Raw genomic sequence first — 12,734 nt, forward strand, 5'->3', positions numbered from 1 at the left:
CCCTCCCTCCCTCCCTCTCCCCTTCCCTCCCTCTCTCCCTCCTTCCCTGTCTCTCTCTATATATATTTCTTTTCTTTTCTTTCCTTTTTTTTTTTTGAAATGGGGTTTCTCTGTATAGCTTTGGAGCCTGTCCTTGAGTTTGCTTTGGAGACCAGGTTGGCCTCGAACTCACCTGCCTCTGTCTCCCTAGTTCTGGGATCAAAGGCGTGTGTCACCACTGAAGGCCAGTAGAGGTTTCTTACTGCATACTAATGAATAAACTTGACCCTTAAGAAAGGATTCTAGACTTCTAGTTCCTGCAACATCAAACTATAGGGACCTAGGAGTCCCTTAATCCTCACTCTTTGCTGCCCAAGTGGGAAGACTGAGGCCCAAGCCAGCAGTGGCCCAGGCTTAGCCTTCTCTCTTATCCCAGGCATCTGCCCTGGCACCAACTGCTGGTGGAAGAATAGCTTGGTACTGTCAAGGAAGCTAACTGCTCAGCTGATAGCGGCCATACTCAGTCAAGGATTGTTCACCAGCCAAGCAGCCAGGTTCCCTATCAAGGAGACGCTCACCTGTCCAACAGCCTCTCCCCAGCCAGAAAAGGTACCTGTCCACCCAGGCAGGGATGGATGTGCTATCCATTTCTCAGCCTCTGAAGCCCACTTTTTGTTTCCAGACCTGCTGCCCATCTTGGGCTCCCGGAGGCCTGGGCAAGAAGAGAGGGCCTGGAATCCATCAAAGGATGGATTTCTCAGCCAGGTTGCAGTTAGGAAATCCCCATATTCAGCAGCCAGGCCTTCCTCCCCGCTTCCTGCCTCCTCCCTTCCTTGGCTCTAGTCACTCTATCGCAGCCCTGCAACTTTCCCTGGTCTCCCTCCAAGACCCCCTCCGTGCAGGTCGCTGGAGGCTCACCCTGTGCCTCATGCCTATGAAAGGCCTGGGTTTATGTAGGTGGTAGCTCTGGAGAAGAATTCCAGGCTGGCAAATTCAGGAAGAGAAGGAGACTTCCAGGCTTGTTATTATCTCTGTGCAGCTGAGCAGGTGGGGGCTCCTGGAGGCTGAGCATCCCCAGAGCATGGGTGACAGATGCCTGGACCTGCAGCTGTCATATTACCCACACTGCTGCCCATGGGCAGAGGAGAGAAGAAGGTAAGGAGGCCTGAGGATGAAACTGAGAGCAGTTACAACTCACTGGATTGCCAAAGAAATTGAAGTTTATTCTCTGAAGCTGGTTGTGGGGAAGGGGTCAGGGTATCCTGGTAGGAGAAGGGTAGGTCTTCAGGCCCCTCATGCCCATAGACTAGTGAGAAGGCTGAGCAGGAAGACTGTATTGCCAAATTTGGGCCAGCCTGGAGGGCATCCTGCCCCACTGTCCTGGGGATGGCCATCCCTGCTATCCTTGGGCAAGCTAGCCCCACCACTCTGAGGAGGGACAACCTTGACAACCGGGGGAGGGTCAACCCTGCTACTTTGACGATCTCTGGTTCCACGATCCATGGGGGGACGTGCAATGCCATCTTGAGTATCTCTGATTCCACTATCCACAGGGCTGCCTGCCCAGCCACCCGGAGAGTCCTGGACTTGGGGGCTCTGCCAGGGTGGAATATTGCACAGTTTGGACTGGCAACAGGTCTTGATCATCTGGGTGCCTGACACGGTCGTGGTGAAGGGTCTGCAGGTCTTGGTACACCACATGGAATAGGTGGTCAGGGGACCCTTGTCTAGGGGGTGTAGAGAATAGGTGGTAAGGGCAGGGCATGGGTGTCAGGGTGGGCTTCTTCTCTGGTCCCCCACCCTGGGTGTGCCTCTCCAAATGCTCACCAGTGTTGCCATGGGAGACTAACGTGATGCAGAAGTTGTGGCTGTGGTAGCAGCTCTGTGTCTGGTTGCAGCTCTCTCCACTATGTAGCAACGGGCACTTGTAGCACTGTAGGGATTCTGTGGACAACACGGCAGCTCAGGTTGAGAGTGGGACCCTGGGGCCATCCCCAAGTACCTGCCCCCACCACCAGCCACCCAGTAGCCCTCTCAAAGGAGCCTGTGCCTCCATCTCTGAAGAAGAAGGACAGAACATGGGGGTCCGATGAGGTAAAGCCCAGGGCTGAGGAAGCAGGCAGGGAGGGGAGGAGGGCGCTGACTGAGACCGGGCAGACCTGAGTGTCAGCTCAGAGTGGAGAAAACTGCCGCCCGCCCGCCCGCCTGAGGAGAGAGCCAGTGTGTGGGCTCCCGGCTCGGTCGCCAGTCGCTTGCTCTGCTTTGCCCTCGGGACAGGAGGTAAGTATTGGAGGAATACTCTGTGCAGAGCAGGAAGCTGGGCGCTCAGCCGGGTCAGGTACCTCTGTCCCTGCTTTCCGGGATCTCCTCTTCTTCCTCCTCTTCGTAGTCGTCATCGTAGCCGTAGCTCTCGGACCCCAAGTCCACGTCGTCATCTTCTTCTTGGGCCCACCTGCTCCCTGCTGGTGCAGGGACAGCTGTGAGCCTTGGCTGTCCAGATGCAGAGGACACACTCGGGGTTGAGCACTAAGTCCCGACCCTAACATGCCATCTTTTCTGTGCCCCTTCCATTTTAGACAAGGAGGCAGAATTCTCCCCAACCCCACCCCTGCAGTGCTGAAGCAGCCAAGCCTGCGGCTGGCAGGAGAAAGGAACCCAGGCCTTCCATCTTCCTCCCCAAGCCTATTTCTTGTCCCTAGGATAAGGGGTTCCTGAAGGCACTCATGGGTCAGGCCTGGGCCACCCCTTCTTGAGGTGATCCGCACCTGACTGTCCACTTATCAGCAAGACCAGGAGGACAACCCTGAGTGCCTCCATTCTGGCGCGGGCCGTTCTGTCCACTGGCACTATCCTCACTCGGGGTTCTGGGTCTGCATCAAGTGGGACATAGGGCATTACTGGGGGCTTCCCATGGCCCCCACCAGCTCTGACCTCAAACAATGGGTCTCACATTGGTCGTCAGCTGCAGACGGCACCAGGCCAGGAACATCACTTCCCTCAAGGACCTCCGGGGATAAAAAGGAAGGGGAAGTTATTATATTGGCCTTGGGTCTCCTGTGCCACCTGAGCGTTCCTATTGCCTGGTGGGGACTGCAAAATGCGAGAGTTGGCCTCAGGAACCACCTGGTTCTGTCCTGGCTCCTGAGCCTCCCGGCCTCAGCGTTGTCAGGCTTGCTGTGAGTTTGATGTGACAAGCACCTGTCACAAACCTCGGGGGGACCCTGGTTGCATAGCTACAAGAGCTTAGGACTCTATCTGAGGGTCTCAGGCCAGGCACCTTCCACCAGTGGGGTCTTAGGGCAGAGTATCCAGATGACAGCGTGGTCTGTCCAGCTGCAGCTCTGGCAACCACTCCTCCTCTCACTTCCTGTCCTTGATCCTGCTGGCCTCATGTCTCTCGCTGCTCTGACTGCCTCTTCCTTAGACAGGCTGTTCCCTCAGTAACTCCCTTCCCCTTCAGCCTCCGTACTGCTCCATATCACTTTGCTGGATGTCTGTCCTCTGATATTGCAGCCTCTAACCCCCCAGGGATACCGCAGCCACTGATGAGGCCACAGAAGGTAGGTGTTGTCCCTGGGCCTCTGCACCTAGGTAGCAGAGAGCCTTCTGGGACTGGCTACAGTCTACCTGGCCTGGCTTCTGCCTGGCAAAGCCATTAGCTCCAGCCACTGTCTCCTCCAGCATACTCTGTGTGAGCCTTTGGTGGCTTCAGGTCTCTCCCTGGGGTGCAGCAGATCCCCAAGCTCCAGGGGAGTTTGCAGATACGAGAGCTGGGTACTGGAGTCATGCTCCCTCCCTCACCTGAGGTAGGGAGGGAGGCAATGGGTGCTGGACAGGAGTCTGAGTCTATGCCAAGCCCTGGGAAGTTTGCCTGTCTTGTGGCTTGGGCCAGCTCCTGAACTTGTATAAGTCTCAGGTTACTGGATCATCCACAGGGCGTGGGAGAAATGGCCAATCTTTGGGAGTCATTTGGAGCAAACATTTGAGTCCCAGCTCCCAGTCCCATAAAATTGTCTGATCTCAATTTTCTCCTCAGGTGAGATGACCATTAGGGGCCAGGACTCACAAAAGTAAAGGACAGTGCATGGCACAGGTGGTCCCTTCTGGACTGGAAGACTCCTCTCTGTTGACTCAGTCATGAGTGTGCTGTGCCTCGTTGCCTTCTCTTGAACTATCTCCCTTCCCAGCATTTGCAAACTGGCCCAGCCTCCTGTTGACCTATACCTCTATCCCTGCCCCCGTTTCTAAACCTCACAGGCATAGCCTTTCCCCAAGCCGGGATCATCATCTCCCTTGGTCTTCCTTCTGACCCCACCCTCTGCAGGCCATGTGCTTACCTCCAGGCGCCAGCTGCTTCCTCCGGGGGCCCTCTGACCTAGTGAGGGCCCGGGCCTTCCAGGACCCTGTAAGGAGAAGTAGGCTTGAAACTATGCCCTCCTCCCTTGAATCTGTCAAGCAGTCTCCTTGTGAGCCTAGTTCCTCCTCTTTTGGGGACACACACCCAGGTCTGGGTTGGTGAGAATTTCAGAAGAATGACAGCTACGTTTAGGAAATGTGAGGAGGGGTGTAGTGGTGCGGCCACTCTGACTTCCCTTGACAGAACTAATAGTGGGAGGTGCACACTGTTCCCAGCGCTATATACACCCCTCCCAGACCCAGCACATACCGTTCCTAGCCCTCCAGGAAAGACTGCTTGAGTCTGGTCCAGCTAAGCCAGGGTTGATGGCCCTTGGGTAGAGATGAGATTGTTTACCTGATACCTTGATGGTAGATATCCGCTCCCCCCAGCTCTGATCCCAGTGTGGGTGGCAATCACTGTGTGCAGTAGGCATGGATGCTTATCCCCTTTCTGTCCCCCCAATCACCCACCCCACATTGCCTCTTGAGCAGACCCAAAAGTTGCGCCATGATCCAAAAGCAAGTTGGGGAGGAAAGGGTTTATTTGGCTTACACTTCCACATTGCTGTTCATCACTGAAGGAAGTTAGGACAGAGACTCAAACAGGGCAGGATTTGGAATCAGGAGCTGATGCAGATGCCGATGCCCGGGGAGGGGTACTGTTTATTGGCTTGCTTCCCTTGGCTGCTCAGCCTGCTTTCTTAAAGAACACAGGGCCACCAGTCAAGGGATGACATCACTCACAATGGGCTGGGCCCTCCCCCATCAATCACTAATTAAGAAAATGCCTTACAGCGCGATCTTAATGGAGGCATTTTCTCAGCTGAGGTTCCCGCCTTTCAGATAACTCCAGATTGCGTGCCAAGTTGACCTAAGACTAGCCAGCGCAGGCCCATAGCAATCAGACACAATGAGAAGGAGGAGGAGGACTGAACACAGGAGGAGTTACAAATAAGATCCCTGGGCTGGAGAGATGGCTCAGTGGTTAAGAGCATTGCCTTCTCTTCCAAAGGTCCTGAAGTTCAATTCCTGGCAACCACATGGTGGCTCACAACCATCTGTAATAAGGTCTGGTGCCCTCTTCTGGCCTGCAGTTATACATACAGACAGAATATTGTATACATAATAAATACATATTTTAAAAAAAAACAAAAAAACCAAATAAGATCCCCGAGTGCCCCCTGAGGTGGTGGCTCCTAGGTTCTTATGAGGGCTTCCATTCTACCTGGGAAAGCAAGGCTAGTGTGTGGGCATCTGCAACGTTTCCAGAACCTTCAAGTGGGATCAGTTGAGTAGGGCCTTGGAAAATTGGCAAGGACCTTCAGTCTAAAGTGGGATGCGGAGCTGGCAGGAAAACCCTGGCATAAGAGATAAGCGGGCTGATGCAATTACTACTTCCTGCTGCAGAGAACACATTTCCAGATGTCTAGCCACATGCCCCAGGAGCAACACTGCAACCAGAACAGAGCGTTCGAGTTGTGACCACCCAGACTATCTCATGGCTACCCTGTGCCTGCCTGCCCGTCTGCCTTCCTTCCTTAACTCTCTTTTAGTTTTCGGTTTTTTGAGACAGGGTCTCTCTACATAGCTCCAACTTTCTTGGAACTCACTATGTAGACTAGGCTAGCCTCGGACTCACAGAGATCTACTTTCCTTGCCTCCTGTGTGCTGGGATTAAATTAAAGGTATGTACCACCACACCCTGTTCACCTTGACTTTCAGTTGACTGGTGGTGTGGTGAGTTAGAAGTATTCCCAACAGCTGTGACTCTGGCCATGGTGCTGACTGCCAAGGCCTTGAGGGTGCAAGCTGGTTGGGGTCATATCTTGTCTACCCTTATCCTGAGGATCAGATTACTTGTGAGGGGTCCTGGAAATTGTGGGTGTATTTATTCACCCCAAGAATAGGGCACATTGCTAAAGGAACTAGAGAGGAGAATTAGGTCACTTCTCTGTCCCCGCCCCCTCCTCCGTTCCACTGTCACCCTGTGGGCAATCAGAAAGCACAAAGCCAAGCAGTGATGGCCTGGAGCCTGTCCCAAACTCCCCAAGAAATGTAGACACCTTTTTGTTCACATTGCTTGGTTTCTCTGACAGATGGCAACAGGCTCCAAGCAAGGCCGCTCACAGCAAGAACAGCCAGGTTTGTTTTGGGATCTTTCCTGGAAAGAGACGGAGAAGCGTCCATTCACCTCAGTCAGGTCACTGATGACAGACCACAGACACCACTCCACCAAGTTTAGCTTAGTGAACCAATGAGTTTATTACTTACACGAGCATGGGAGACTCAAAGGCAACTATGTCACCCCGATACCCACTTCAGCATAGGTGACCACTCATCAAGGCTGAATCTTTTGAGCTCCCAGCCTGCTCAGCTGACAGCTCAGCTGGTCGGAGAGTTTCCTCTCCCTAGCAACTGTTTCTGTTTCAGAAATGTGGGCGGAGTCTTTTGACTTTCAAGGGGACCCAGAGACTGGTAAGTTTATTTCTTGCATCCTTCCTGCCAAGTTCATGAACAGATCTGCTGGAGGGGAGGTGGCAGGGCCCAGTCCCTAACTGCAGAGCTTGGCCAGGTGTTTCCCTACTTCTGGGGTTCCTTATCAGCTAAACGTTTCAGGGCTACGAGCTGCTTGGGGCCACTGTCAATTTTCAGTTTCCTTTGGTGGAGCAGTGAGTGTCCCAGCAGCTGCTGGAACTGTCCTTCCTTTTGAGCTCAGAACCTCCACGGAGAGACTCCAATGCAACAAGCACATTTAACTCAACCTCCAGTGGAGTCCTCCCTATTCCTGAAGGTGTTCACTAGAATTTTGCTAATGTAAAATTGCTTCTTGTGGATCTTCCCTGCATAACATCACTCCCAGCTTGAATATACCACAATCAGGCTGGAGTCCAAAGTCATTCGGAGGCATCTAGTGGTAGGGAAAGGTGGGGGTGCTCCTGGCTGCTCTGACCCTTCACTGGAAGAAGAATCTTCCGGGGATTATGGTGAGAAGGGAGGAAAACTGGGTGCTCAGGAAACTGCCCTGCCACCTGCTGGCCTGCTGGGGACCTGGCCTGTTTGCTAACACTGCTGAAGGTGGACCAGCTCGCTGCACACTCACACCCCTGCAGGTGGATTCAGCCAGGACTGTGGTGCCTGGGCATAGCCATAGCAAGAACAAGATCATTTTGGTAGGTGGGGGAAACTCCTGGGCCACGCTTTCTAGTATTTTGCTCTAACCCCCAAGATGGTGGCTTCCCACGACAAGTGACCCAGGAGACCTTTCTGCTGTTCTTTCAGTACCGTGAGAAACGTGGGCTGTCACGAGCTCTCTCATCGCTGCTGGCTGTGCTTTGTCTGCTGTCAGCTCATCCTGTCCAAATCACCAGTCTGGCAACCCTCCATTCCCCATTATGGTGCTTTGTCTGTCTGCCAGGGCTCCTAGATACCCACAGCAGGGTTGGTCCCCAGCTTCATCGAGTAGAAATGGAGTTTACTGGAAGGCTTACTGAGCAGCTGTGGCTTCTTCAGGGAAGGCAGGATGATGGGCAGCCAGGAACCATCCCCACAGATTCAGGTGCTAGAGTTCGGCTTCTCAGCCTGCTGCCACCCTGCTCCCTGCCACAGCCCCCACCTTCAGTTCCACAGGACAGGTGCACCGATTCTCCTAGCAAGGGAGACTGCGACTGTGGGGGCATGGAGCCCTTTCTGTCCTGGCACCCGTGATGAGTCTGGTGGGCACCCCACCCACAAATGTTCCTCTTTCTGCTTGTTGGCATGTGTGCCATGGATTAAGCAGTTTAAGTAACTGGTGCTTTATTCTGAATTCCAGAGTCTGGAGTCCAGGATAAAGGTGTTAGCCAGGCTGTTTCCTCTCTCCTTCTGTGTAGATAACATCTTGTTCATGATGAGCTGTCTTAACCACAACCACCTCTTTTTTTTTTTTTTTCCAAGACAGGGTTTCTCTGTAGCTTTACAGCCTGTCCTAGAACTAGCTCTGTAGTCCAGGCTGACCTCGAACTCACAGAGATCCACCTGCCTCTGCCTCCTGAGTGTTGGGATTAAAGGCATGCACTACCACCACCTGACTTTAAAGGATCTGTTCCCAAACACAGCTGCACTCCGAGGCTCAGGGTCCAAGGGCTTCGGGATAGAACTTAGAAAACACAGTTCTGTGACTCCCTCGGTCCTTCCAGCCTCGGTGCAGCTGTCACAGGAAAAGCAGCGGTTAGGATTGAATGGAATCAAAATTGAAATGTTAGGGTTAAAATGGTGAGGTTGGGAGCAGAGAAGCTTGTAGCTGAGCCAGAGACAGGGAACTAAACCGACCAGAGACGAGGAACAGCAAGGCTCTGGTACAGCATTGCTGGCTCTGCTGAAGCTCCTTCCCTCGAAGAGTGTTGGAGAGGCACCCCTCAATTCTAATACATCTGATTGCAGCAAATTAAATTGTGAGTAAGTTTGCCTTCTAAACTGCTGCCGCTTGTTTTAGGAAAGAGAGCATCCCTGAGCACCCTGTAGACAAGGGGCTGGATGGGGTAACTAGGAACAGCCATAGCTCCATTTTGATGGCCATGCTGGGGTTAGCCCTATGGTAAAGATACAAGCTGGCCGTGTAAACATGGAACAAAGCTTAGTGTAATCCACACCAGCAGACCCTGCCGAGGACTAACCAGCAATACCTGCGAGGTGGGCGCCTTAGCAGTGTCAGTCCGAGCTACTGACCACCAGGCAGACAAGGTCACTAGTTAACAAAGCAAGTTAAAGGTGAATAGGGGTCTTCCCAATGTGGCTACTCCCCTGAATGTTGTCTACCTGGTTCAGTCAGGAGGACAGGCATGAAGCACATGGGCTTTCTGTGATTCAGAGAATTATTCAGTCTTAAAATAAAAATTGCTTCGGCCTTTGTCCAGTGTCTGCCATAGACCCGTAAAAAGCCCCAGGCAAACAGTTCTATGGGTTTCTTCCTCTCTAGGGCCCCTCTGGAGCTTTGCTTGCTTTCCAGAGCATATTAAAAAAAAAAAAAAGAAGAAGAAGATTGATGTTCATCAGCTGTGCATTTGGCTTGGGAAATTAGAGAAGGAGCAGTGCCATCCAAAGCAGGAGAAAAGATGGAGACAGAAGACCACTGCAAAACTTAACAAAGCGGGGGGAGGGGTGGGCAGCTGTATGTGGGGAGAGCCCAAAATTGGTTCTTTGTACTAGGCAGGGCCCCTGGTTGGGGGCCTAAGCACTCAGGGCTTGGGAGAGAGTTTGGTCATATCGATCAGCTGGGCACCAGGGACCTGGCATCTTTCCGTTTCTCTGCTCCACATCTGTTCATGTTGTCTGCATCTGCAATCGCGCTTTTGTAGGCTGCCGCTAAGCTGTCAGGGGTGGCTGTGCTTCTTTGTGTGTGTTTGTGGGGAGGGGCACATACTTTCCAAGGGTTGCAGAGGGTCCCACATGAGGGCTCCTCACACCTCAGTGGGTCAGTAGAATTGGGAACCCATTGAATCCCCAGCTGAGGACAGAGAAGTGCCCCTGATGGCTCTAGACAGAACCCTCCCTCTGCCAGTGCCCAGGCTCCATACGTAAGGGGCCCCACGAGGGTCACACACGTTTGCTGTTCACTAAATCTGGCTGTTGCTCAATAATTAAGCCTAGAGTTCAGTCAGCTCCTTTGTTCTGGGTGGCAATTCCCAGGGTTCTTGTTCAGCTCTGAGAGGCTCAGGTGGCACCAGGCACCAGACGGCTTTTCAAGGTCTGAGGAGGCACTAACTCATTAGGCCAAGTCCCAGGGAGGTTAACCGGCTCTGCCTATGGGTCAGGTCTCCTGTGATCACAGCCACCAGACCCTCTGCCCTGGAAAGACAGTTGGCTGGGCGCTGTTCTCCAAGGTCCCGAGAGTGGAGCTGGAGCAGTTGCCTGGATAGAGAAAAGGAACCTGCTGTGGCTGGGGGAATGGATAGAGATAGCACTTCTAGGACAGCCAAGTGTATCCCCTTCACATGGCACTTCCCAATAAGGCCCTGAATCTATGGCTCCCAGATAAGGAAGGACAGGGACCCTTAGCCTTGGGATGCATGTTCTCAGGTTGTGCTGGAAAATCGAGGCCTGGGCAGTGTCTTTCTCCCCGGTGCAGGCTATGGAGCTTGCTCTGGCAGGGAAATGCTGGCTTTTTCTGGAGACACCCAGAGGTAAGGCGGGCAAGGTCCAGAGTGGGGATGGGAGCAGAAGGGTGTTCTCCTTCATTCCCCTTCAGTATGTCTATCTGGTCCCATTGGGGGGAGCTGTCGGGGACTCCCTAAGCCTGAAGATGGCCCAAGCTCTGTTCTCTGGGTCCAGAGCCTCTAGGGACATCCCACATATGCTGTTAAGAATACTTATGCTTAGGTTCTGCCTGGGCGTTAGCTCAGGAGGAACACTTCCTGTTCCCCGGGGAGTCCTTGATGTCCTCCTCTGCCACCCAGTTTGTGCCAAGCCCTGACATAAGGAGACACAGAGTCTCAGTGTGTGTAGCCAGTGAGGGACAGGGTGTTGCCAGCCCCTGGTGTTGCTACATGGATGCTGGCACAGAAACACAGGACCCTTAAACACCGGCCTGCTGGGGTTCTCCTGCAGCATCCCTGCCTGTCCACCATTCCTGCCCTCCTGATGGAGGCATCCTGATGCTCAGGATGGCACTCAGCTGGTGATACAATGTTTAGGTCATTTTTCCAGGACGCTGAGTGTGGCCATCAGCCTGAGCCTTGCCCCGAGAGGCCGACTCTGACCCCGAGGCTTGACTTCAGGGCCTCCATCGTGATTTGTTATCTAATTCATGCGGAGTTTCCCTTGGCATCTAGTTTCTACCTGCCTCTGCTCACCCCTGCTAGACTCCTGTTAGGCCCCTTTAGAGCCCATTGAACTCGCTGCAGCCTCATTAATTTTTTTTGTAACTGACATTCATACATGCGCGGAGGTGTGTTTACTGTGTGACACGTAATGTGTGGTCTGAGAGTGATTATTAAGTTAGCATTAGTAATTAAGACCGAAACAAATGAATCTGTGTTAGTCCCAGCCCGCTTGGTAAGTTGAAGGCAACAAAGCATGACTCAGCAGAAGACCTGGGTTGGGTTCCCAGTACCCACAGTGGAAAACTCGCAATTGCTATAACTCCAGTTCTAGGGGATCTGATGTCTACATCTGGCCTATGAGGGCTCTGGCACCCACGCAGTGCACATAAACTCATGCAGACCCATGCACAAAGATGTGCGCACACACACACACACACACACTAATTGAAAAGCTAACAGAACTCATGAATTTGTTTATATTCAATGTATTCTGGCATAAACATCATCAGATAAAGCTCATAGGAAGGAAGTGAAGATGGAATCACACCAGAAGAATTCCATAGGAAACACAACAACCTGAAGGAAGAGAATGAGCCCACAGGTCCAAGGTGGAGCTCCCCCAGGAAAACCATGACAGCAGTCCCAAAGGGAAAGAGCCTCAGCTCTCTGCAGTTCCCAGCACCCAAGGAGCGTTAGTATCCAACACTAGGCAGAATGGCAGACACTGAAAGGAGAGAGAAATCCTCCAGTTCCCTTCACTCCTTTCGGATCCCAGAAACAAAAGGGGTTTCTTCCTTTTATAGCTTTCCGGGAAAATGGGGTGCTCCACACCACATGACCCAGTCTGTGTGCTGGAAACCGGGTGGGCAGTGATAAGAGTCTAGCTATAACTCAAGGCTGTCAGGTCTGAGGAGTGGGGAGGAGTACTCTGAGAGCTGCGAGGCCACACTCACACAGCACCGCACTTGCTTAGCAACTCTGCAGAGGGAGGGGCTGCAGGGGGTGGCAGCTAAAGGGTCTGTGACCTAGCAATCTCCATCTATGTTTCTAATAGTGCTTTCCTGGAACCGAGGCCCCAGCTCTTTCTAGGCTTTACCAAGCACTCAGGTGTGTGGAATTGGCTAGAGAGGCTGGAGGGGCCCAAGGATCTAAGTACAAAACCCTGAGGGTGAGGCAGGAGAAATAGGATGGAGAAACAGGCAACCTGGAAAGAAGCTGTAGGCTTGAGCCCTAGGCCAAGGCCCTCCAGGCTCCCAGGCTCCCAGGCTCCCGAGGACCTAGAGAGAAATGGGTAGGAGGAGGCACAGAAACTTGTGAGTCCCAGGGCAACCTCTGGCAGCAAGCCAGCCAGCCTTAGAACACAGCAAAGGAGCCTCTGGCTGGGGGTCTGCAGACCACAGGCCCTGCTTGTCAGCAGGAGCACTAAGAAGCCACTGAAGGAAGAGCTTCTGACAGCACCTCCCACCCCATTGCAGAAGAAGGGGCCCTTTGCCCTGGGGTGTGGGAGGGCAAGGAGGGAAGCTAGTAGCTAGTAAAAGGAACAACAGGGGGATGGCAACA

At 53.1% G+C, this 12,734-nt stretch overlaps 2 protein-coding genes across 8 annotated transcripts in view; one reads left to right on the plus strand and one right to left on the minus strand.

Annotated features, from left to right (window-relative positions):
• Ly6h (lymphocyte antigen 6 family member H) overlaps window positions 1-12,734 on the plus strand; it is a 49,146-nt gene that overhangs the window by 21,342 nt on the left and 15,070 nt on the right. The window contains exons 1-2 of one of the 7 annotated variants that reach the window (XM_050145005.1): window positions 3,089-3,539; window positions 6,808-6,852. The exons of 3 other annotated variants lie outside the window; for them this stretch is intronic. The gene's annotated coding sequence lies outside the window, so the exon portion shown is untranslated. Of the gene's footprint in view, window positions 1-3,088; window positions 3,540-6,807; window positions 6,853-12,734 lie in introns of those variants that run through there. 3 more of the 7 variants (XM_050144998.1, XM_050145003.1, XM_050144997.1) reach the window with 3 other exon arrangements.
• On the minus strand, window positions 1,187-2,893 carry Gpihbp1 (glycosylphosphatidylinositol anchored high density lipoprotein binding protein 1). The gene is made up of 4 exons (XM_050144991.1): window positions 2,745-2,893; window positions 2,322-2,441; window positions 1,807-1,923; window positions 1,187-1,706 (listed from the first exon to the last, which is right to left on the minus strand). The coding sequence occupies exons 1-4, from the start codon at window positions 2,872-2,874 to the stop codon at window positions 1,273-1,275; spliced, it is 801 nt and encodes a 266-aa protein (XP_050000948.1). The 5' UTR covers window positions 2,875-2,893; the 3' UTR covers window positions 1,187-1,272.

This window comes from Alexandromys fortis, unplaced genomic scaffold (genome assembly GCF_014885135.2).
Source record: "Alexandromys fortis isolate MF-2015 unplaced genomic scaffold, M_Fortis_MF-2015_v1.1 scaffold_2_1_26212458, whole genome shotgun sequence".
Taxonomy (NCBI): Eukaryota; Metazoa; Chordata; class Mammalia; order Rodentia; family Cricetidae; genus Alexandromys; species Alexandromys fortis.

Bases quoted from the DNA above. Each gene is read 5' to 3' on its own strand.
- Gpihbp1 (XM_050144991.1), bottom strand. From the start codon at position 2,874: ATGCCCTATGTCCCACTTGATGCAGACCCAGAACCCCGAGTGAGGATA. The intron at 1,924-2,321 runs GTACCTGACCCG...TGTTGTCCACAG, and splicing joins CCCGGAAAGCAGGGACAGAG to AATCCCTACAGTGCTACAAG. The intron at 1,707-1,806 runs GTGAGCATTTGG...TACACCCCCTAG, and splicing joins AGTCTCCCATGGCAACACTG to ACAAGGGTCCCCTGACCACC.